General features: G+C 45.8%; 1 protein-coding gene across 6 annotated transcripts in view; it reads left to right on the top strand.

Annotated features, from left to right (window-relative positions):
• The window catches only part of LOC139232634 (misshapen-like kinase 1), a 259,745-nt gene that overhangs the window by 86,860 nt on the left and 150,899 nt on the right, over positions 1 to 21,986 (top strand). For all 6 annotated transcript variants that reach the window (XM_070863069.1, XM_070863068.1, XM_070863070.1 and 3 more), the window contains exon 3: positions 21,021 to 21,077. In XM_070863069.1, coding sequence (XP_070719170.1) covers positions 21,021 to 21,077 — 57 coding nt within the window. The remainder of the gene's footprint in view (positions 1 to 21,020; positions 21,078 to 21,986) is intronic.

Raw genomic sequence — 21,986 nt, 5'->3', positions numbered from 1 at the left:
TTGTGAACTGTTGGCCATGGCTAAGTGGGTAACACCCTTGCCTATGAGTCAGAAGGTTGTGGGTTCAAGTTCCTCTTCAGGACTTGAGCGCACAAATCTAGGCTGAAGATCCGGTGAGTAGTGAGGGAGCGCTGCACTGTCGGAGGTGCCGTCTTTCGGATGAGATGTTAAACAGAGTCCCTGTCTGCCCTGTAAAGGGTCCCATGCCAGCAGGGGAGTTCTCTCCAGTGTCCTGGGGCCAATATTTATCCCTCAATCAACACAACAAAAACACATGATCTGGCCATTAGCACATTGCTGTTGGTGGGAGCTTGCTGTGTGCTAATTGGCTGCCGCGTTTCCTACATTACAACAGTGCTGTAATGCACTTTGGGTATGTCCTGAGGTTGTGAAAGGTGGTATACGAATGCAAGTCTTTCTTTTGAACTGCGAAGCACCTTTTCCTTTGTCCAAGCCATGTTGTCCAGCCCCAGCGAGTATCTCGCCTATTCGACATTCGTTGGGGAACTTGCACCATTGGTACATCTATTTGTTTCTTGTGTATCACGAAGGGTATACAGGTTGAACCTCACTTATCCAGAGCCCTCGGAACCTGGCCAGTTCTGGATAAGGGATTTTTCCGGACAAGGGGTGGTCACGTTAAATTGGATGGTACAGGTACTGAGCAAGGGGATATCGGGGCTGGGAGTGCGGCAGCGACATCATGGGGTGGGGGGGGGAGACGGTGGATCGCGGGGTCAGGCCAGCAATTGAGGGAGTCAGCAGCGAAGAAGGACTTCAATTTGTTCATGTCGGAGTTCTGCACATGTGCCACCCGGTGGCTGGGAATGGTTCTGGAAGAGGGGTGGTTCCGGATAAGGGCGATTCAACCTGTATTGCTATTTACCTCTTTTCCTTTAATAGTAATGTCTGAGATGCTACTTTTTACAAAGCTCCATTTCACTTAAAACTATGTTCAGTGGAGTGAAAGAGATTTTTTTTTTTACAACTCGTAATTTAACACCCTGGGTTTTATAACCATGCACAAATGCCAAATTTAAGCTCTAGTACATTGGCAACCGGTCCGGCAGCATCTTGAATTTAAAAAAAAAAAAACCTCATACTAGTGTTCAAATCCCTCCACGGCCTCGTTCCTCCCTATCTCTGTATCTGCCTCCAACCCTCCCGAGAACTCTGCATTCCTCCAAATCTGGTCTCTTGTGCATCCCCGATTTCCATCACTCCACCATTGGCGGCCGTGCCTTCAGCTGCTGCGGCCCTCGGATCTGTAATTCCCTCCCTAAACCTCTACACCTCCCCTCCTTTTAAGACACTCCTTTAAAATCTACCTCTTTGGCTGAGCTTCTGGTCACCTGTCCTAATACCTCCTTATGTGGCTCGATGTCAAATGTTGTCTGGTAACACTCCTGTGAAGCACCTTGAGACGTTTTGCTATGTTAAAGGCGCTATCTCTAGCTCACACGCACACTGTCTATATTAATCCCTCTCCTGGGTTCGGCATGCTGTCATAAATATTTAAAGGGGACTACTTCACGGTCACATTGTTAACAAATCCAGTCCTACCATTGACTCGAGGTAAATGCTTGCACAATTCAAGCATAGACTTCCAGCTCATCAAATCATTCGTATTATATAGAGGAGGGAGCTGCATGAAGCTGGGGTTGTACAGTTCCTGCCGTCACGAATGTATGGTACACAACAATGGCCTCGGGAGAATAAACTATTGATTATGCATGCTTTGTCTTTATTTGTGGCGCTGACTCGTGGGTTTATTTTACTCGGTCCTTTTCTATAATTTTGACTTCTTATCTGTGCTGTTTTGTGCAAATACAGCTTGCTCGCCCGGAGTGTACTTTGTGCACTGGTAGAAAATAGTGATCAGATTGTTAGAATTTCCAAGAAATAGATTTTCTGCGAAAGGTAATTGCCGGAGAACTGTTTAAAAAGTGACATCATTGGGCGGGGGTGCACCGCATGTTTTGGGAGTTTCCGAAATAATCTGCCATTGATGTTTATTTCAAGTGAATGGTGGAGAAACAAACTTGGAATGCGGTACAGAAAAAGCCTAATTAGCCTGTCATAAGAACATAAGAATTAGGAGCAGGAATAGGCCATTCGGCCCATCGAGCCTGCTCTGCCATTCAATAAGATCATGGCTTATCTTCGACCTCAACTCCACTTTCCTGCATATCCAAATCTTTATCGACCTCTGTCTTGAATATGCTCAATGAGCATCCACAGCCCTCTGGGGTAGAGAATTCCACAGATTCACAACGCTTTGAATGAAGAAATGTCTTATCTCAGTCTTAAATGGCAGACCCCTCATTCTGAGACTGTGACCCCTGGTTTTAGACTCTCCAGCCAGGTGAAACATCCTCTCTGTAGCTACCCTGTCAAGCCCTGTAAGAATTTTATATGCTTCAATGAGATCTCGGGAATTCTAGGGAATATAGACCTAGCTCCAATTCCTCCTCGTATGACAATCAGCCCATCCCAGGAACCAGTCTGGTGAACCTTTGTTGCCCTACCTCTAAGACGAGTATTTACTTCCTTGGGTAAGGAAACCAAAATTGTACTCTGTTCTCCAGGTGTGGTCTCACCAAGGCCCTATGTAATTGCAGTAAGATTTATTTATTCTTGTACTTAAATCATTTTGTAATAAACATAACATAAGAAATAGGAACAGGAGTTGGCCATTTGGCGCCTCGAGCCTGCTCCGCCATTTAATAAGATCATGGCAGATCAAAGGCGAACACATTGGCTTTTCTGCTTGCTTGCTGTACCTGCACGTTAACTTTGTGATTTGTGTACAAGGACATCTAGGTCTCTCTGAACACCAACATATTTCCCAATCTCTCTATTTAAAAAAAAAAATGCTCTGCTTTTCTATTTTTCCTACCAAAGTGGATAACTTCACATTTCGCCACATTGCTTTCCATCTGCCGTGTTCTTGCCCACTCACTTAATCTGTCTACATCCCTTTGCAGCCTCTTTGTATCCTCCTCACAATTTACATTCCCATCTTACTTTGTATCGTCAGCAAGCTTAGACATAGTATACTCAGGTCGGGGTGGTCTGGGCTCAGAGAGGACACCACTGCAGGCCGGGAGGGTAGAAGAGCGAGCGCGGGCTCTGGAACATTGTGGGCGTGCCACTACAACTTCAAGCACAAGCCGCTCCAAGTGTGTGGTGGCTTCAAGGAGGGTGATGTCATCAAAACCAAGATCCCTGTTTGGAGCGTGGGCAGCAACATCGGCGGGGCTCAGTACAGCAAAGGAGCGGGAAGGTCGGGGCGGATGAGCGGCGAGAGATCGAGGCAGAAATGCGGCGGATGATCAGGATGGAGGAGCGGTGAGGGATCATGGCTAAGATTTGGCAAGTAATCGTAGCGGAAGTGCAGCAAATGTTTGGTGCAGTGAGAGATCGTGGCGGAGATGCAGCGAATGTTTGTGGCAGAGGAGCAGTGAGAGATCGTGACGGAGGTGTGGCAAATGGGGAACGGGGCCCAGAAGAGGCGAGGGCCCGGGGCAGCACGGGCCAGCTCACACTGCGACATGTGTGCGCACTAGGTCCGTGCAGCAGAGCAGGTCTTCAGTTGTCCTGGTTCACTCTTGCCACTGGATAAAGGCCTAGCTCTGTCGAGCCCGTGTGGTGGCTGGTGTGCAACGGCCACCCCATGTTAAAAAAATCCACGCACAGGCATTTTCCACCCCTGAAGTTCAGGACTGGAACATCGGGTCCTTCATTGAAACATCTGCGAACTCATCCCTTTTGGTGTGGAAGCAAGTCATCCTCGTTCGAGGGACCGTCTATGATGATTACACTCAGTCCCTTATCTAAATCATTGATTATAGATAGTAAATAGCTGAGGCCCCAGCACTGATCATTGTGGCGCCCCACGAGTTACAGCCTGCCAACCCAAAAATGACCCGTTTATTCCTAATCTGTTTTCTATCTGTTAACCAATCCTCAACCAATATTACCCCCAACCCCATGAGCCCTAATTTTGTGCAATAACCTCGTGTGGCACCTTATCGAATTTTTCTGAAACTCCATATGCTACATTCATTGGTTCCCCCTGATCTACCCTGCTCGTTACAACCTCAAAACACTGTCGAGCACAACTTCTCGCATAAATCCGTGTTGACTCTGGCCAATCATATTATGATTTTCTAAGAGCCGTGTTAATAGATTCTAACATTTTCGCTACTACTGATGGCAGGATGTCGTGTTGATCCTTTCATCAAAACTTCCAAGAATAGACTGCTGTTTTTTATCAAACAAAAATCTCCTTGCCTTGAAAGTTAGAGTTTAAAAAAAACTCAAGGTATATAATCTTGTTTACCTTATTGTCCTGACTACAACAGCAGCAAAACAACTTGTATTTATATAGTGTCTTTAAAGTAAAACTTCCCAAGGTGCTGCACAGTAGCATTATAAAACAAAATTTGATACCAAGCCACATAAGGAGATATTGGAGCAGATGACCAAAACCAATAGTGGAGTGATTAAAATCTGGGATGCTCAAGAAGCCAGAATTAGGGGAGCGCAGTTATATGGGGGCGTGGGGGTTGGGGGCGGCATGGTTGTGGGGCTGGAGGAGATTAGAGATGATGGTGAGGCCATGGGATTATAAAATGAGGTTGAGAATTTCAAAATTGAGGCATTGCTTAACTGGGAGCCAATGTAGGTCAGCGAGCACAGGGGGTGATGGGTGAGTGGGATTTGGTGCGAGTTAGGACATGGGGCAGCGAGCACGGGGTGATGAGTGAGCAGGATTTGGTGCAAGTTAGGACACGGGGCAGCGAGCACGGGGTGATGGGTGAGCAGGACTTGGTGCGAGTTAGGACACGGGGCAGTGAGCACGGGGTGATGGGTGAGCAGGACTTGGTGCAAGTTAGGACACGGGCAGCAGAGTTTTAGATGACCAAGTTTACAGAGGGTGGAAGGTGGGAGGCCAGCCAGGAATGCGTTGAATTAGTCTAGTCTGGAGGTAACAAAGACACGGATGGGGATTCAGCAGCAGATGAGCTGAAGCAGGGGCAGAATTGGCCGATGTTCCAGAGGTGGAAATAGGCGGTCTTAATAGCGGGGATATGAGGTCAGAAGCTCCTTTTCCCGGACAAATATGACACCGAGGTTGCGAACAGTCTGGCTCGGCCTCCGACAGTTGCCGGGGAGAGCGATGGAGTCGGTGGCTAGGGAACGGAGTTTGTGGCGGGAACCGAAGACAATGGCTTCAGTCTTCCAATATTTAATTGGAGGAAATTTCTGCTCATCCAGTACTGGATGTCGGACAAGTAGTCTGACAATTTGGAGACCGTGGAGGGGTCGAGAGAGGTGGTGGTGAGGGGTGGGGGATGTCATTAACGTACACGTGGAAACTGCCGCTTTCGGATGATGTCGTCGAAGGGCAGCATGTAGGTGAGAAATAGGAGGGGGCCGATAGATCCTTGGGGGACACCAGAAGTAATGGTGCGAGAGCGGGAAGATGAGCTATTGCAGATGATTCTCTCGATTAGATGGATAAAAGTGGAACCAAGTGATGCATGCCCACCCAGCTGGACAACGGTGGGGGAGAATGGTGTGGTCAGTAGTGTCAAAGGCTGCAGGCAGATCAAGAAGGATGAGGAGGGACAGTTTACCATGTGATAGAAACATAGAAAGTAGGTGCAGGAGCAGGCCATTCGGCCCTTCGAGCCTACACCACCATTCAATATGATCATGCCTGATCATGCAACTTCAGTACCCCATTCCTGCTTTCTCTCCATACCCCTTGGTCCCTTTAGCCGTAAGGGCCACATCTAACTCCCTTTTGAATATATCTAACGAACTGGCCTCAACTTTCTGTGGTAGAGAATTCCACATGCTCACAACTCCGAGTGAAGAAGTTACTCCTCATCTCGGTCCTAAATGGCTTACCCCTTATCCTTAGACTGTGACCCCTGGTTCTGGACTTCCCCAACATCGGGAATGTTCTTCCTGCATCTAACTTGCCCAATCCCGTAAGATGGGTCTGATGGCCCAACAAATGTGGAACCATCTCTGTCTATGCTTTGGGTGAGATGAAGCAAGGTGGGAGGAGGCTTGTGTGGAGCAGGAACACTGTCATGGGCAAGTTTCTGTGCTGTAAATTCTATGTAACCCACAGTCTTGTTCTTAACCCAATATTTACCCAACTCTTTTTGAGTGAGTTAGTAAACTAGAGGTTAACTGCCTGCAATAATCTAGGCCCTAACCTTTGGAATTCCCTCCCTAATCCCCCTCTCTCTCCCTCTCCTCGTTTAAGACCCTCCATAAAATCTACTTATGCCCAAGCTTTTAGTCACGCCTCCGACTATCTTTCTTTGCCTCAGTGCCAATATTTCTCTGATTACACTCCTAAGAAGCGTCTTGGCATGTTTCCTACATTGAAGACTTTAAAGTGGTTTTCAATTGCTCATACAAAATAAGAAAAAAACTTTAAATTGGTAGTTAATTCTGCAAAACTATAAATAGAGGGTAATTCTAATCCCTCGTCTGGTTTGAGGAATGCACATTTTGTGTTTGTGCCCTGTAGCCCTATAATCACACTTCATTACCTTCAGATTCTGTCAAACAATTAATTTCTGACAGTCCTTCTGCAGTTTGGAGGGAATGAGAATGGGTTGTAGTTCCGCCCTCCTGTCAAGGGAGGATTGACTTGATCTCGGGCCTTTGACAATACGGCTTTGTAATTAATTAGTCGAAGATCGGACCAGATTGACTCTTTTTTTCCCCCCCCGACTTTGCATTCGTCTCAGTGGAGAAATGTCTGGTTCCAGTTCAGTTGCCCCAACGGGAATCTGAGACTATCTTTGTTGTCGTGTATCAAGGCGTTCTGGCAAGCTGTCCAATTTCAAGGCTTTTTAATCCAAGCAGTGAAAATGTCCCGTAGTTGCTGTGGCCTAGTTAATCTGCTCAGAACTTTATAGCACGTCTCTCCAAAGACAGCAGCTATATAGTACAGAATGTTCTTATTACCACAGGATAATACATGTGAAATGACAATCGGTTTTCTCTGCAATATGTTGTAGCTACTTTTCTCTGGAGATGTATTCAGGCGAGGTAGTAAAGATGCTGCTTCATACTTGTTTTGATCTCCCCCTACCCCCTCCCCGAATTAACTTGTCATTCACCGAAGACTATTGCTTGACCTTAAGAGAAAAATAATCCCTTCTGAAAAAACGAAGTACATCCTTGATGAATCCTGCAACGGACTACAAAAGGTCAGAAGCTGAAGCTGGGAGGAGAGCACGATTTTTGGGAGGTGACTCGCAAGGGATGTCAATCCCAAAAACTTGAACAGCACGAGTTATGGCAGTTAGTCTATAAATGACAGTCTCAATGTGTATTCTGTTCATACTATATGTACTGTGTTCCTTTTTTAACGCCATTATTTGGATGCAATTTTTACGAATGTTAATTGTTCTGGATCTGGAATGTTATTGGAGACAACCTGATGCTCAAACCACTCCTTCACATTCTCACCACCTTATATGCTCTTGTCCCCAGCAAATCCGTTACACTCTCATCCTGGTTGCTCCCCCTGGTTATGGCATCATCTCCATTCCCTCAAGTCCAAGGAGTGTAGACTTTTTTTTATTCGTTCATGGAGATTTGGGCGTCGCTGGCAAGGCTGGTATTTATTGTCCATCCCAAATTGTAGCTTTTCTTTTTTCTTTATCAGTAAGTAATATTTAGTATTGTTGCCAAATTAAGTTTATCTAAGGGTTAAGTCATGGCAGGAGAGCTTGGACACGTGTTATGCTCCTCCTGTAATATGTGGGAAGTCAGGTACGCTGCCGATGTCCCTGACGACTACGTGTGCGGGAAGTGCATCTGGCTGCAGCTCCTGACGGACCACATTGCGGCACGAACTGCAGGTGGATTCACTCTGGAGCATCCATGATGCTGAGAATGACGTGAAGAGCACGTTTAGCGAGTTGGTCTTACCGCAGGTAAAGGTTACACAGCCAGATAGTAAATGGGTGACCAACAGGAAGAGCAGTGCAAGGAAGGTAGTGCAGGGGTCCCCTGCGGTCATCCCCTGCAAAACAGATACACCGCTTTGGGTACTGTTGAGGGGGATGAGTCATTAGAGGGGAGCAACAGCAGCCAAGTTCATGGCACCGTGGGTGGCTCTGTACAGGAGGGCAGGAAAAAGAGTGGGAGAGCGATAGTGATAGGGGATTCCATTGTAAGGGGAATAGATAGGCGTTTCTACGGCCGCAACCGAGACTCCAGGATAGTATGTTGCCTCCCTGGTGCAAGGGTCAAGGATGTCTCGGAGTGGCTGCAGGACATTCTGAAAAGGGAGGGTGAACAGGCAGTTATCGTGGTGCATATAGGTACCAACGATATATGTAAAAAACAGGATGAGGTCCTACGAGATGAATTTAGGGAGCTCTGAGCTAAATTTAAAAAGTAGGACCTCAAAAGTAGTAATCTCAGGATTGCTACCAGTGCCACATGCTAGTCAGAGTAGGAATCGCAGGATAGCTCAGATGAATACGTGGCTTGAGGAGTGGTGCAGAAGGGAGGGATTCAAATTCCTGGGACATTGGAACCGGTTCTGGGGGAAGTGGGACCAGTACAAACCAGACTGTCTGCACCTGGGCAGGACCGTAACCAATGTCCGAGGGGGAGTGTTTGCTAGTGCTGTTGGGGAGGAGTTAAACTAATATGGCAGGGGGATGGAAACCTATGCAGGGAGACAGAGGGAAATAAAATGGAGGCAGAAGCAAAAGATATAAAGGAGAATAGTAAAAGTGGAGGGCAGAGAAACCCAAGGCAAAAAACAAAAAGGGCCGCATTACAGCAAAATTCTAAAGGGGCAAAGTGTGTTAAAAAGACGAGCCTGAAGGCTCTCTGCCTCAATGCGAGAATAAGGTGGATGAATTAACTGCGCAGACAGCAGTTAACGGATATGATGTAATTGGCATCACGGAGACATGGCTCCAGGGTGACCAAGGCTGGGAACTCAACATCCATGGGTATTCAATATTTAGGAAGGATAGGCAGAGAGGAAAAGGAGGGTGGGGTGGCGTTGCTGGTTTAAGAGGCAATTAATGCAATAGTAAGGAGGGACATTAGCCTGGATGATGTGGAATTGGTATGGGTGGAGCTGCGGAATACCAAAGGGCAGAAAACGCTTGTGGGAGTTGTGTATAGACCACCAAACAGTAGTAGTGAGGTTGGGGACAGCATCAAACAAGAAATAAGGGATGTGTGCAATTAAGATACAGCAGTTATCATGGGCGACTTTAATCTACATATTGATTGGGCTAACCAAACTGGTAGCAATGCGGTGGAGGAGGATTTCCTGGAGTGTATTAGGGATGGTTTTCTAGACCAATATGTCGAGGAACCAACAACAGAACTGGCCATCCTAGACTGGGTGATGTGTAATGAGAAGGGACTAATTAGCAATCTTGTTGTGCGAGGCCCCTTGGGGAAGAGTGGCCATAATATGGTAGAATTCTTTATTAAGATGGAGAGTGACCGTTAGTTTGGAAACTAGGGTCCTGAACTTAAGAAAAGGTAACTTCGACGGTATGAGGCGTGAATTGGCTAGAATAGACTGGAAAATGATACTTAAAGGGTTGACGGTGGATAGGCAATGGCAAACATTTAGAGATCACTTGGATGAACTTCAACAATTGTACATCCCTGTCTGGAGTAAAAATAAAACGGGGAAGGTGGCTCAACCGTGGCTAACAAGGGAAATTAAGGATCGTGTTAAAACCAAGAAAGAGGCATGTAAATTGGTTAGAAAAAGCAACAAACCTGAGGACTGGGAGAAATTTAGAATTCAACAGAGGAGGACTATGGGTTTAATTAAGAGGGAAAATAGAGTTCGAGAGGAAGCTTGCAGGGAACATAACTGACTGCAAAAGCTTCTATAAATATGTGAAGAGAAAAAGATTAGCGAAGACAAACGTAGGTCCCTTAAAGTCGGAATCAGGTGAATTTATAATTGGGAACAAAGAAATGGCAGACCAATTGAACAAATACTTCGGTTCTGTCTTCATGAGGGAAGACACAAATAACCTTCCGAATGTACTAGGGGACAGTGGGTCTAGTGAGAAGGAGGACCTGAAGGATATCCTTATTAGGTGGGAAATTGTGTTAGGGAAATTGATGGGATTGAAGTCCGATAAATCCCCGGGGCTTGATAGTTTGCATCCCAGAGTACTTAAGGAAGTGGCCCTAGAAATAGTGGATGCATTGGTGATCATTTTCCAACAGTCTATCGACTCTGGATCAGTTCTCATGGACTGGAGGGTAGCTATTGTAACACCACTTTTTAAAAAAGGAAGGAGAGAAAACAGATAATTATAGACCGGTTAGCCTGACATCAGTAAATGTTGGAATCTATCATTAAGGATGAAATAACAGTGCATTTGGAAAGCAGTGACAGGATCGGTCCAAGTCAGCATGGATTTATGAAAGGGAAATCATGCTTGATGAATCTTCTGGAATTTTTTTGAGGATGTAACTATTAGAGTGGACAAGGGAGAACCAGTGGATGTAGTGTATTTTGACTTTCAAAAGGCTTTTGACAGTCTCACACAAGAGATTGGTGTGCAAAATTAAAGCACATGGTATTGGGGGTAATGTACTGATGATAGAGAACTGATTGGCAAAAAGGAAGTAGCGGGTCGGGATAAACGGGTCCTTTTCAGAATGGCAGGCAGTGACTAGTGGAGTGCCGCAGAGCTCAGCGCTGGGTCCCCAGCTCTTTACAATATACATTAATGATTTAGATGAAGGAATTGAGTGTAATATCTCCAAGTTTGCAGATGACACTAAACTGGGTGGCGGTGTGAGCTGTGAGGAGGATGCTAAGAGGCTGCAGGGTGATTTGGACAGGTTAGGTGAGTGGGCAGATGCATGGCAGATGCAGTATAATGTGGATAAGTCTGAGGTTATCCATTTTGGGGGCAAAAACACGAAGGCAGAATATTATCTGAATGGCTGCAGATTAGGAAAAGGGGAGGTGCAACGAGACCTGGGTGTCATGGTTTATCAGTCATTGAAAGTTGGCATGCAGGTTCAGCAGGCAGTGAAGAAGGCAAATGGTATGTTGGCCTTCATAACTAGGGGACTTGAGTACAGGAGCAGGGAGGTCTTACTGCAGTTGTACAAGGTCTTAGTGAGGCCTCACCTGGAATATTGTGTTCAGTTTTGGTCTCCTAATCTGAGGAAGGACATTCTTGCTATTGAGGGAGTGCAGCGAAGGTTCACCAGACTGATTCCAGGGGTGGCTGGACTTTCCTGTGAGGAGAGACTGGATCAACTGGGCCTTAATTCACTGGAGTTTAGAAGGATGAGAGGGGATCTCATAGAAACATATAAGATTCTGACAGGACTGGACAGGTTAGATGTGGGAAGAATATTCCAGTTGTTGGGGAAGTCCAGAACCAGGGGACATAGTCTTAGGATAAAGTGTAGGCCATTTAGGACTGAGATGAGGAGAAACTTATACAGAGTTGTTAACCTGTGAAATTCCCTGCCGCAGAGAGTTGTTGATGCCAGTTCATTGGATATATTCAAGAGGGAGTTAGATATGGCCCTTACGGCTAAGGGGATCAAGGGGTATGGAGAGAAAGCAGGAAAGGGGTACTGAGGGAATGATCAGCCATGATCTTATTGAATGGCGGTGCCGGCTTAGAGGGCCGTATGGCCTACTCCTGCACCTATTTTCTATGTTTCTATGTTTCAAAGATGGCAGTGAGCCACCTTCTTGAACCGCTGCAGTCCATGTGGTGAAGGTACTCCCACAGCGCTGTTCGGGAGGGAGTTCCAGGATTTTGACCTAGCGACGACGAAGTAACGACCGATATATTTCCAAGTCAGGATGTTCCCGTGCGCCTGCTGCTTTTGCCCTTCTAGGGGGTAGAGGTTGCGGGTTTGGGAGGTGCTGCCAAGAAGCTTTGGCGAGTTGCTACAGTGCATCTTGTAGATGGTACACACTGCAGCCACAGTGTGCCGGTGGTGGAGGCGGTGAATGGGCTGCCGATCAAGCAGGCTGTTTTGTCCTGGATGGTGATAAGCTTCGAGTGTTGAGCATATGTGTAACATGTAATTGGTTGAGCCATCCATCACCAGATCTGGCTGTACCACATCAAGCGATGTTGGGCCCTACTGTCCTCTCCCCAAATTATGCGCTACTGCAGGAACCTCCTGGAAAGCAAAGATAACCGTAGACTTTTGTTCTCCATTGCCAGTTGTCTATCTACACACTTTTTTTCCATGCCCCCTCCACCCTCGCCTCCAACAACAAATGCACGCAGCTCATGGATATCTTTGCAATGTTGAGACCACCCGTCCAACTCTGTCTGCTTTTTCTCCCGTCCCACTTCCCTTTGCTGCCCGAGCAGGGCCCGGGTCGCCCTCTAGTTTCTCTCCCGCCTCCCCTCGTGCTGCGAGGCCTCCCCTAGTGCTGCGAGACCGCCCCCCCCCCCCACCCTGCCTGCTTTCTTCACCCCAACTGCTGACCACCCAACTTCTCTTCCTGGCTCCTATGGTAGCTGATATTCTAAATGGTTCCCTTTTCTTGGGTCATGCCCCCCTCCCTTTTTATATATAAAACAAAGTTCCATCACCCCCTGTTCAAAAAAACCCCGCCCTCGATCCTTTGTCCCTCATTAGAACATAGAACCTAAGAAATAGGAGCATGAGTCGGCCATACTGCCCCCTAGAGCCTGCTCCGCCATTCAATACGATCATGGCTGATCTGATCTTGGCCTCAGCTCCACTGTCCTGCCCACTTCTCCTCCTCCAATATCCCTTTCCTCTCAAGTCCATGGATGTGTTGTCGCCTTGCCAATACATTCCCATCTTTCATCATCTCTCTATATTTGAATCTCCCCAGTCATGCTTCTTGTTTATCTTGTGTTATAAGTACAAGTTGTTCATAACAGAGCTGCACTTTTTAATTTGGGGCTATAACTTCGAGGTATTGCCGTGCAGCTACAAGCTGAATTGAAATCAGACCGGCCTCATTTTTGTGGTTGGATGTACGTGCAGTATCTAGTCGTGCAGATTATAGTCAGCCTACCATGTCAGAGTAAGTGTACGACAATCGAGTTAGTATGGGTGTAAACATCAAACATTAATAGACGTATCATCGGTGCCGTGACCATATTTATCATCGACATTTGCAATGTGATCAGCACTACGCAAACCATTTAGCTTTAATGTGTTGCAATGTAGTGTTAATGTGAGTCCAGTCTCGTGTTGCAGACAAAAACATGGTGCTTAACTCAGAGATTTACACAGAACCATTAGAGCGTGAGATAGCGCCCTGTTTTTTGCAAGCCACTCCCTTACTTTCACTTGTAACATCTTTTTAAACCCACCCTTCTTGCAAGTTGGCAAATCCCAATCTGAAATCGAGCAGATTTAGGATTACAATATTCTTAAAATACCAATATACATGGGAGCTTACTTTACATTCTGGTCCCGCTGTATTCGAAAGAACTTTGGAAAAAAAAAAGTTATTTATACATTCATAGAATGTGGGAGTCTCTGGCGGGGCCAACCTTTATTGCCCATCCCTAATTGCCCTCGAGAAGGTGGTGGTGAGCCATCGCCTTGAACCGCTGCAGTCTGTGTGGTGAAAGTACTCCCACAGTGTTGTTAGGGAGGGAGTTCCAAGATTTTGACCCAACGGCGATAAAAGAACAGCAAAATATTTCCAAATCAGGATGGTGTGCGACTTGGAGGGGAATTTGCAGGTGGTGGTGTTCTCATACGCCTGCCGCCCTTGTCCTTCTAGGGGGTAAAGGTCGTGGGTTTGTGGGGGTGCTGTCGAAGAAGCCTTGGCGAGTTGCTGCAGTGCATCTTGTCGACACGGTGGTGGAACGAGTAAATGTTTAAGCTGGTGGATTGGGTGCCGATCAAGCTGGCTGCTTTGTCCTTAATGGTGTCGAGAGTTTGAGCTACATTCACCTCGGCGAGTTGGAGCTACATTCACCTCGGCAAGTGGAGAATATTCCATCACACTCCTGACTTGTTCCTTGTAGGTGGTGGAAGGGCTTCGATGAGTCAGGAGGTGAGACATCGCAGCAGAATATCTGGCCTTTGGCCTGCTCTTGTAGGCACAGTATTTTTGTCTGGTCCAGTTAAGTTTCTGGTCAATGGTGATTCCCAGGATGTTTAATTTACTAATACTAATATATGAATAAGACCAGCAGCGCCTCCCAGATTGCTGTGTCATCCTGAAATTTCTCCTGGCTATAGCCCTATTATCCGTCGAATTCCAATTGAATTATAAGTTGATCTGATTGTTTTCCCAAACACTTCAGCTGTGTAGTGGCTTGGTGAGTCACACTCTCCCCACTCCAAAGACTGGAGCTCATGACATTCCCAGTGCTGTGCTGAGGGAGCGCCGCACTGTCATGGGTGCCATCTTTCAGATGAGACGTTCAACAAACCGAGGCCCCATCTGCCCCCTCGGGTGGATGTAAAAGATCCCACGGCACTATATCGAGGAAGAGCAGGGGAGTTATCCCCGTTATCCTGGCCAATAATTGTGGCTCAACCAACATCACTAAAAACAAATGATCTGGTCGTTACCACCTTTCTGTTTGTGGGACCTTGCTGTCCTTTAAACTGGCTGCCGCATTTTTTACTTTACAACAGTGACTACACTTCAAAAGTACTTTGTTGGCTGTAAAGCACTTTGGGATGTCCTGAGGTCATGCAAGATGCTATATAAATGCAGGTTCGTTCTTTCAGTAAGCCTGATGTTCTATAAGGTTAGCTCAGCATGTGTCCTGATGTTGCACAAGATCGTTTCATTCATTTTCTTGTTACTAATTTCCTCCTTTGTTGCCGCATGTGAAGCCAAGTTTGCTAGAAAGCGCACCACCCATTGATGAAATGCCAGTGAACGTGGGTTTGCATAAATCAGTTTGTGCAGCAGTAATGTGAAGACCAGTTCCAGACCACGCTGCCCTCAACTTAATTTGTGAAGATGTTTGAGACACCAAGTCTTGAATTATGAGGATGAGTATTTCTGTTGTAACGGGTCCTGCTTTGGCTATTTCACTTTGTTGCGGTTTCTCCCTCCTGCCCCATTAGTGAATTTTAATTTTACAAAATGTCCCCAGCCTTATAAAGTGCACTGTGTGAATCCATTCTGATGGTATGTCAATGAGTGTTCTGTTTTGGTGTTAGCAGCATGGTATTAAGGGTAACTTTCCAGTCATCTTTGGAACAAGTAATGCCTTCCTAATCGATACTTAGTATAGTAGCAGTAGCTTTAATTTAACCAGCTCTAGAATATACCAGTGATCTACTTTAAAACACAAACCCCCATTAATCTTGTGCTCAGTCAATATTGTGGGCTGTTTTTACTTTCGTTGATACCATCCTATTGAAATATGTGGCTGAGTCCTATCATTAACCAGCCTGACTTGAAACACAAATTATCATTCGGGTCTTGTACATAGAACGGTTACAGTATAGGAGGCCATTCGGCCCTTTGAGCCCGTGCGGCTCTCTGCAAGAGCACTTCAACTAGTCCCACTCCCCCGCCCCCTCCTTGTAGCCTTACAAATTTTTTTCCTTCAGGTCCTTATCCAATTCCCTTTTGAAAGCCACGATTGAATCTGCCTCCACCACCCTTCCAGGCAGTGCATTCCAGATCCTAACCACTCGCTGCGTAAAGTTTTTCCTCATGTCTCCTTCAGTTCTTCTGCCAGTCATCTTAAATCTGTGTCCTATGGTTCTCGACCCTTCCGCCAATGGGAACCGTTTCTCTCTACTCTATCTGGACCCCTCGTGATTTAATAAATAATGATTTTATAGATCAGGACTTGGGAGTTCAGCCCTGGCACACAGTTCTGCCCAATTGACTTCAAAATCAAGCCATCAGTCTCTCAGCGAAGGAGCAGCCAAGGGAAGCGTGTGTGTGTGTGGCTTGGTGGGGACCTGCTCACCAGTGTGCTGACGTGGAGATTGCCTTCACGATTTCAGTACAAAGTCAACAAATAGGTTTGTGCGTGATAACATCATGGCCTTACCACAGCAGTGTGCAGCAACAATGTACTTACAAGCCTCGTGAAGACTGGTGACAGCCAGGGAGGCCCAATGAGAAATTGGTCTTCCCTGCAGTCAGTCGAAACAGTTCCAACTTCGACGTGTTTGCTTCCGACAGGAAACCTGGACTGCATTCCGAAACCAGTCAGTGGCCAAACAATATCCGTCTTCATTGTCTGCATCTAGTTCCAAACAATACAAGTCGTCTTCCCTTTTTGTGTGATCAGAAACTATGATGGATAGGAGTGGCTTTCCCCACAGCATCAATTACTTCGTTCCCCTCCAGTTCCCTTGCTTCGAGCTGAGATAAGGGTCCAGAGATACCAGCAGCTCCCTGGTACTTTGCCTGCATAAAATTGACACTCTCTCTCAAAAGTAATCTATTGGTTTTGAAGTGCTTTGGGACTTACTGAGGACGATAAGATTTTATTTAAGTGCATGCTTGTTTGTTCATCCATCCGTCCTTCCTTCATTTCTTTCAATGCCATCAGAAATATAGGCCATTCAGCCCCTCGAGTCTGTTCCGCCATTTAGTTGGATCATAGCTGATCTGTATCTTAACTCTCATCTACCTACCTTGGTTTCATAACCCTTAATACCCTGGCCTACCAAAAACCGATCAAACTCAGTTTTGAAATATTCTCTTTCCCCCCCTCCCTCCCCAGCCTCAAGCATGCCGAAGAGGCCATTCTTCATCCGCAAGTCTAAACGGTGAGCAGGCTATTTGGCCATGCAGGATCGGGAGAGATCAGCTAAGCCTGGTACTTCGCCCGTCTTTCCCCCTCTCCCTGTCGCCCTCCCGCCCCAACCAACAACACTAATGAGCCGATGTGCATTTCACGACCAGCGTGTAATCACTTTTCAGTGCAGTCGTGAGACGTTATACAGTAAACAGTTCATTGTGCATAAGAATTAGAAGCAGGAGTAGGCCAACCGGCCCCTCGAGCATGCTCCATATTAGTTATGTGCTGATACCTTACCTTAACTTTAATCATTATTGGTTATCAGCACAAGTACAAAGTGTAAAATGTTGCATTCGAGGGTATGGTGCATGCGATGGCCTATTATGACCTGTTTGTATCGGGGAAGCAGAGTTTGACCCTGTAGCCCCATGACGTCTGCACTGAAATCCATCCTTTACAGTCGGCCTCAACATCAGCTCATTTTGATGAATTGGCCTAATTACTTACTAATTACTTCTCCTCAGTCCCTGTTAGTAAACGAGGTGCCCTTGTTCTAGTAAAACTGCCAGCACAAATGATGTCTGCTGAATGGGTGTGTGCCTCACTTCAGGTACTGGGCTTATAATTGGTATAAGAAGTGTCATTCTAGTTTCCTTAAACTTGAGGGTGAGTGTGATGTTGTTTATGCATATACCATATGATATCCTGCATACAGGTAAATTGATTGCTGCAAAGTGTTGGGGTGTCATTGTGGTGTACGTGTATGGTCTGGATCACATTGGACAGTACGCTGTCCATGATGTCAAAAGTGCATGCTGACACCGTATCAAGATGTAAGTTTGTAGTCCCTGAACCAAATTCAGACCTAATTTCAAATTTTAAAAAAAATTCCATTCTCTGGATGTAGGCGTCATTGGCAAAGTCGACATTTATTGCCCATCTCTGGTTGCCCATGACCAGGTGATGATGGGCAGACTTCTTGAACCAATGCAGTCCATGTGGGTAAGGTACTCCCACAATGCTATTAGTGTTATATATGTAAACCGTAAATATCATGTTTAACCACCAGAAGGCTCATGCCCTGGAGTCCCAAGGGATCCCACAATCCTTTGGGAGCACCTGTACATAAGGAGGCCTTATAGGCACTCTGAGACCTGTAATAAAGTACGACGGTCACACCTTACTTTGAGCTTGTATCTGGTTTGACTCTTTATTCAAGACATAACAATTAGGGTACCAGGATCTTTGACCCGATGATGAAGGAACAGTAATTATATGTCCCAAGTTGGGATGGTGAGTGACTTGAGGTGGTGGTGCTCCCATACAGCTGCTGCCCTTGTCCTTCTAGGTAGTGGAGGCCGTGGGTTTGGGAGGTGCTGCTAAAGAAGCCTTGGCGAGTTGCTGTGGTGCATTCTGTCGATAGCACAACATGCAGCCACGGTGCGCTGGTGGTGGAGGGACTGAATGTTGAAGGTGGTAGATGGGCTGCCGATCAAGTGGATTGCTTTGTCCTGGATGATGGCGAGTGTTGCACCTGCACTCACCCAGGCAAGTGGAGAGTATTCCATCACACTCCTGACTTGTGCCTTGCAGGTGCTGGAGGTGCTTTGGGGAGTTGGGAGGTGAGACACTCATCCCAGAATAACCAGCCTCTGGCATGCTCTAGCAGCAATGGTACTTATGTGGTAGGTCCAGTTGAGTTTTTGGTCAATGGTGGTCCCCAAGATGTTGCTGGTGGGGAATTTGGCGATGGTAATACCGTTAAATGTCACCGGGAGATAGTCATTGCCTGGTACTTGTGGTGCAAATGTTACTTGCCACTAATCAGCCCAAGCCTGGATGTTAGGTAGGTATGGACTGCTTCATTATCTGAGGAGTTGTGAATGGAGTTATCAACAAGTAGCCCCACCTTTAACCTTGCGATGGAGGAAACGTGATTGATGAAGCAGCTAATGATTGGGCATGGGACACTGCCCTCAGGAGCTTCTGCAGTGATATCCTGAGGTTCCGATGATTGGCCTCCCTTTGTACCTGGTATGAAGGCAGTCACTGGAGAGCTTTTCCCCCTGATCCCCATTGACTCGGGCTCCTTGGTGCCATGCTCGGTGCAATGTCAAAAGCAGTCACTCTCGTCTCGTCTCCGGAATTCAGTTGCGAGATTTTTTTGATGAACCTGGGTCGAAATTAGAAATTGAAAAAGCTACAATTTTAAAAATAGCTCGTAATGTGAAAGATGTTTAAAATGGTCCACATCCTTATCTGAATGGTGCAATAAGTTGGGTGGGCTGAATGACCTTAAAATAGAAGTGTACTTATTTATTATTGCATATTAGCACCAATATGCTATTAATATATAAAAAAAAGGTGCAAACGACTGTTTTAAAAGCTGTGTGATATTCTGTTTAAGTGACTCTTTCTCTCCACTACCACCACTTGTAACCACCACTACTTTACCCTCGTGTTATACAGCTTAAAATGCTTTCTCCTGACAAACCATGTTTGGATATTCAAAATCTGTAATTGTACTGAGCATTCTTCACATTTCATGAACTTGCAATGAAGGTTTCACACACCCACCATTACATTTTACGGGAATCGTAGTGACTGTACTGCTCGTATCAACATTCTTGTGAAATTTTTCAATGTTAATATTGCAACAATTACTTCAATTTGCACATTCCCTATTCATGCTACTGGTCATTGCTCCTCTGAATGTTCCTCTTCAGCGAGAAGTATCCCACCTTACATTCTGTTTCTCCTTCTGGCATCTGTTTTGTTGAAATCATTGTACAATTTGCTTCTAACTTGTAACTGTTCCAAGAACCCAATACTGGAACTTCTTCCCGCCCTCAGTGTTTCCTTCCCTACTACAATCTTCAGACTTCTAAAAGCCATGCTTGGTGTAATTTAATGACCATCTCCTTTTTAACCGTGGTACTTTACTGCACTATGGGGCTTGGCTTCTCGAGGGCAAAAATAAATGGCTGATGCACAGCAAACATACGAACAATGACGGACAGGTAAAGACGCTCTGGTCCAACGAGCCTATCCCACACAATTACCATACCTTGTGTATCACAACATGTACACTCCACCCCACCCGAGACCACGTGATCTCCTGGGAGAGGTGAAAAAACAGATTAAAAAACCCAGGCCAATTTGGGGAAAAGAAATCTGGGAAATTGCTCTCTGACCCATCTAGGTGATGGAAACTAGTCCAGGAGATCACTGGCCCTGAACTCCCTGCAACACCTAACTTCTGTAAGAGGTGATCTCCGCCCCAGCCAGAAACGGGTCCCGCTCTCGCTTGAAGGGTGGGTCAAATCCAACAACCGTGCAGGTTCCACAAGTTCGATGTCTATTGCTGAGGTTTGTTGGCTCTAGTTGGGAGGAAGAGGAGGGAAAGGAAGAGATACTCATCCTTATTTTTCACCTCCTCCAATATGCTGATGGAGTTCAGGCTTGTCATTTGTGACAGTTGTCTCAATTTGAAAAAACAAAAATCAACAGCAAAATTATACGTGACACATCGCCAACGTGTTCTACCCGGACAAGCAAGTGAAAATTACTTGTTTCAGAAACATAAAATCTCCTGCATGAGAAACACTTTCATGTTAATATGCACTCTTACGTTTATGGTGGGGGTGATCTTTTATTGCTATTACAACTGAATAACAGTAATGTATAAGGTGGCGTGAATTTTAAACTGGGCTTTATTCACATACCCTGCATTTGACAGAATTGTTGTATTGAGCTAGTGAAATTGATCTGTGCAAATCTGCTTAATCGGATCAATTTTATACAAATTGCGGTACCTGCTTAACATAAGTGTGTGTGCGCGTTTCGGTCATAAGTTCTGTTTCCTGTAGTTCATAGAGACCCTTTAAATAGACTAGACTGTTTGCTGCAGTGCGCTGAGTAAATAGACTTTGCTGTAAAATGGACTGTTGTGAGTCCTGTGCAAGTCCCGCCCCACCTACAACTCATTGGCTGATACAGTGCAACTTATTGGCTGACACATTGATGTCAACAGGCACGGTTATTTTCTTGTAGCTCTGTGTCTCCATCACCCATTGACCCTGAGATTCTGTCTGTGCATTAATACGGTCACGCTATATTGAAGGTATTGGTGACTGTAGGTCCATCACTCTGTTGGGAAACAGTTCCAACACACACAAACTGTTCCTCACAATGTACAGCTGGTCTGTTCCAGGGTGATGTTTTTGCAATGCAGAAATACTGATGTGTCTCTCTTTTTCCCTTCAGGGTCGACATGTCAAAACGGGGCAGCTTGCGGCCATCAAAGTTATGGACGTCACAGAGGTATGGAGAGCCTTTGATTATGGCAATTACTGTGGACTGTCTATCATTTCTGCTATCTCTTGAAGCAGTATTGGGAAAAACAATTTTGAAGGTTACTGCACGATGAGTAGGATTTTCTTTCTAAATTTCCTTCAACTTGTTTTTCATTTTATTGAAAAGTTTAAAAAAAATATACCGTCGAGGAACATGGGAATTACTAGACGATAGAAGACCAAGGTCCATCTAGTTTGCTTTCTAGTCACAGGATACAACGATAATGGGAGTTGTTGACTAAACATAGCAATCAGTCTCAATGAGTCTACAACAGACCCAGACACAAGAACGTAAGAAATAGGAGCAGGAGTAGGCCATCTAGCCCTCGAACTTGCTCTGCCATTCAATAAGATCATGGCTGATCTGATCATAGACTCAACTCCACTTCGCTGCCCGCTCCCCATAACCCTTGACTCCCTTATCGTTCAAAAATCTGTCTATCTGCACCTTAAATATATTCAGTGACCCAGCCTCCACAGCTCTCTCGGGTAGAGAATTCCACAGATTCACAACCCTCTGAGAGAAGAGATTCTTCCTCATCTCCATTTTAAATGGGCGACCCCTTATTCTGAGACTAAGCCCCCTAGTTCTAGATTTCCCCACGAGAGGAAGCATCCTCTCTGCATCTACCCTGTCGAGCCCCCTCACAATCTTGTTTCAATAAGATCACATCTCAGTCTTCTAAACTCCAATGAGCGTAGGCCCAACCTGCTCAACCTTTCTTCATAAGACAACCCCTTCATCTCAGGAATGAACATGAGGTGAGGAAAATCCTAGTAGTGGAGAGCTTTGGAAACCACAGATCCGAAGACACCCTGTTCCTCCCAAGTATGCTACACTCATCACAGATTTTCTCAAATTACTCATACTGCATCC

Source organism: Pristiophorus japonicus, chromosome 20 (assembly GCF_044704955.1).
Source record: "Pristiophorus japonicus isolate sPriJap1 chromosome 20, sPriJap1.hap1, whole genome shotgun sequence".
NCBI lineage: Eukaryota > Metazoa > Chordata > Chondrichthyes > Pristiophoridae > Pristiophorus > Pristiophorus japonicus.
The sequence above is the reverse complement of the archived record's forward strand: the minus strand, read 5'-3'. Positions and strand labels throughout refer to the sequence as shown.